General features: G+C 37.7%; 1 protein-coding gene across 1 annotated transcript in view; it reads left to right on the forward strand.

Moving 5' to 3' along the window:
• Nucleotides 1-201: 201 nt before the first annotated feature.
• Nucleotides 202-1759, forward strand: part of LOC101847069 — a 6342-nt gene continuing 4784 nt past the window's right edge. Inside the window, exons 1-2 of the mRNA XM_005109672.3 lie at nt 202-299; nt 1298-1402. Of these exons, the coding sequence (XP_005109729.1) occupies nt 1327-1402 (76 nt within the window). The 5' untranslated portion in view covers nt 202-299; nt 1298-1326. The remainder of the gene's footprint in view (nt 300-1297; nt 1403-1759) is intronic.

Raw genomic sequence — 1759 nt, forward strand, 5'->3', positions numbered from 1 at the left:
AAAAAACAAACTCCCGTCACCTCCGACTACCATCTGCATCCCACCGCTACCCAAACAACCTGACACAAAGTGTTGATAGGGGCGTTAAACCGATACCATTTCACATGTTCAACGAACATGAAGCTCACGACCTTCCCACCCATCCCACCACCCCTGCTCGGGCGGAGCACTCCAACCACCCTCGCCCCTGCTCCATCGCTCACCAATGCGGAACGAGCTGTGAGCATAAGTAACGCTTCCCTCATTGTGAACGCATCATTCGGGAGCTCTCCTTCTGTCTGGACCATCATTTCTTTCAGGTGAAAACTGTTTCAGTTATTCTACACGCTCTGTTTTCAGTTGAAATGGTTTTGTAGTTCCTTAAAGTTTGGGAGTTTTTAGAGTCTTTTAGTTTTCTATAATATTTTAGTTAAAGTAGTTTGTTAGTTTCCCGCTCCTTCTTTTTTTAATGAGAGTTTTTAGGCACTTCAACACTGAAGGTTATATAAGAACCGAAGATTACAGGCAGGGGCAGACCAAGAAGAATTGTGAGAATTTGAACAGATGGGTAACTGTGAACGACCAGGATATGCAATTTATTTTAAGAGTGTCCGAGTACAGAAATAAGTGGAGCAGTAAAACCCTCAATTTTTACTTCAGATCTAACATTTAGTGATTATGATGATTATCTAACAACACTTAACGTTCACTTTTACTTTTTCACCCTCTATATCCGTTAATCATGGAGGCGTTTTATTAGGTGACCTAATTCTGAAGGTCTTTAAATTGGGATGTTACAGTTTTTCTGGGTTCCCTTTAATCTCTCAATTCATCTTTTGCGTGCCCTAGTTTTTCTGTTATTGCTTGGCTACTTGATGTTTTGGGGTCTTAGGGCAGGCTGGCTAGATGGAATTCGTGACGGATAGCCAAACCATTTTATTCTGTTTTTCTATGAAATGCAGACAGAGATAAGTGCCATTAGTTGCTCTTACATCTACATTTTTCTGCCAGCCTAGTCTAAACACTAAAAGAAATTGCTACCTTTTGTCTAACATTTTTTTAAAAACTGTTTTTTGAGTTACTAAGACCATGAGGTCAGAAACCAAATTTGTTGTGTCTGTTCAATCAGAATCGTAAGATTATTCAATTTCGTTGCATGCAGACCAAGATACTCAAAGATTTGAATTTGGAAAAGCTGGACCATTTTGTGGAATCTAGTTTTTTAACGTCAAATGTCTCAAAACTAAGTACTGAGCAGAAAGAACTTAATAATTTTAGGGTAGCTAGCTATATGCCAACATTTGGTTTCTCTTCACAGTGTACCTTTGCCGACGCATATCATTCACAATGGAAGCCTTTATTGGAACATGGAGACACGATGTCTCCAAGAACGAAAACTTAGACGCTTTCTTGAAGGTTTTAGGTGAGTGTTGTTGCTTCCTTTCAAAGCAAATATGTCTCTTACTCGTTTTATGGCATTCATAGTTTTGCATTTGTTGCTGTCATGTTATTTCTGCTACTGCTACTACACCTTGCTTTTACAATTAATGCAACATACACTACTAAATGTACTACTACTACTACTTCTACCACTTTACTACTTTATTACTAGTACTACTGCTGCTGCTGCTGCTGCTGCTGCTGCAACAAATTATGCAGTATTACTACTGCTATGAATAGGGTCATTTTAACCTAACTACAATTATTATAATATTACTGATGATAACAGTGATAATAAATAATATTAGTAATGATAATAATAATAATAATAATAATAATA

This window comes from Aplysia californica, unplaced genomic scaffold (assembly GCF_000002075.1).
Source record: "Aplysia californica isolate F4 #8 unplaced genomic scaffold, AplCal3.0 scaffold00804, whole genome shotgun sequence".
NCBI lineage: Eukaryota > Metazoa > Mollusca > Gastropoda > Aplysiida > Aplysiidae > Aplysia > Aplysia californica.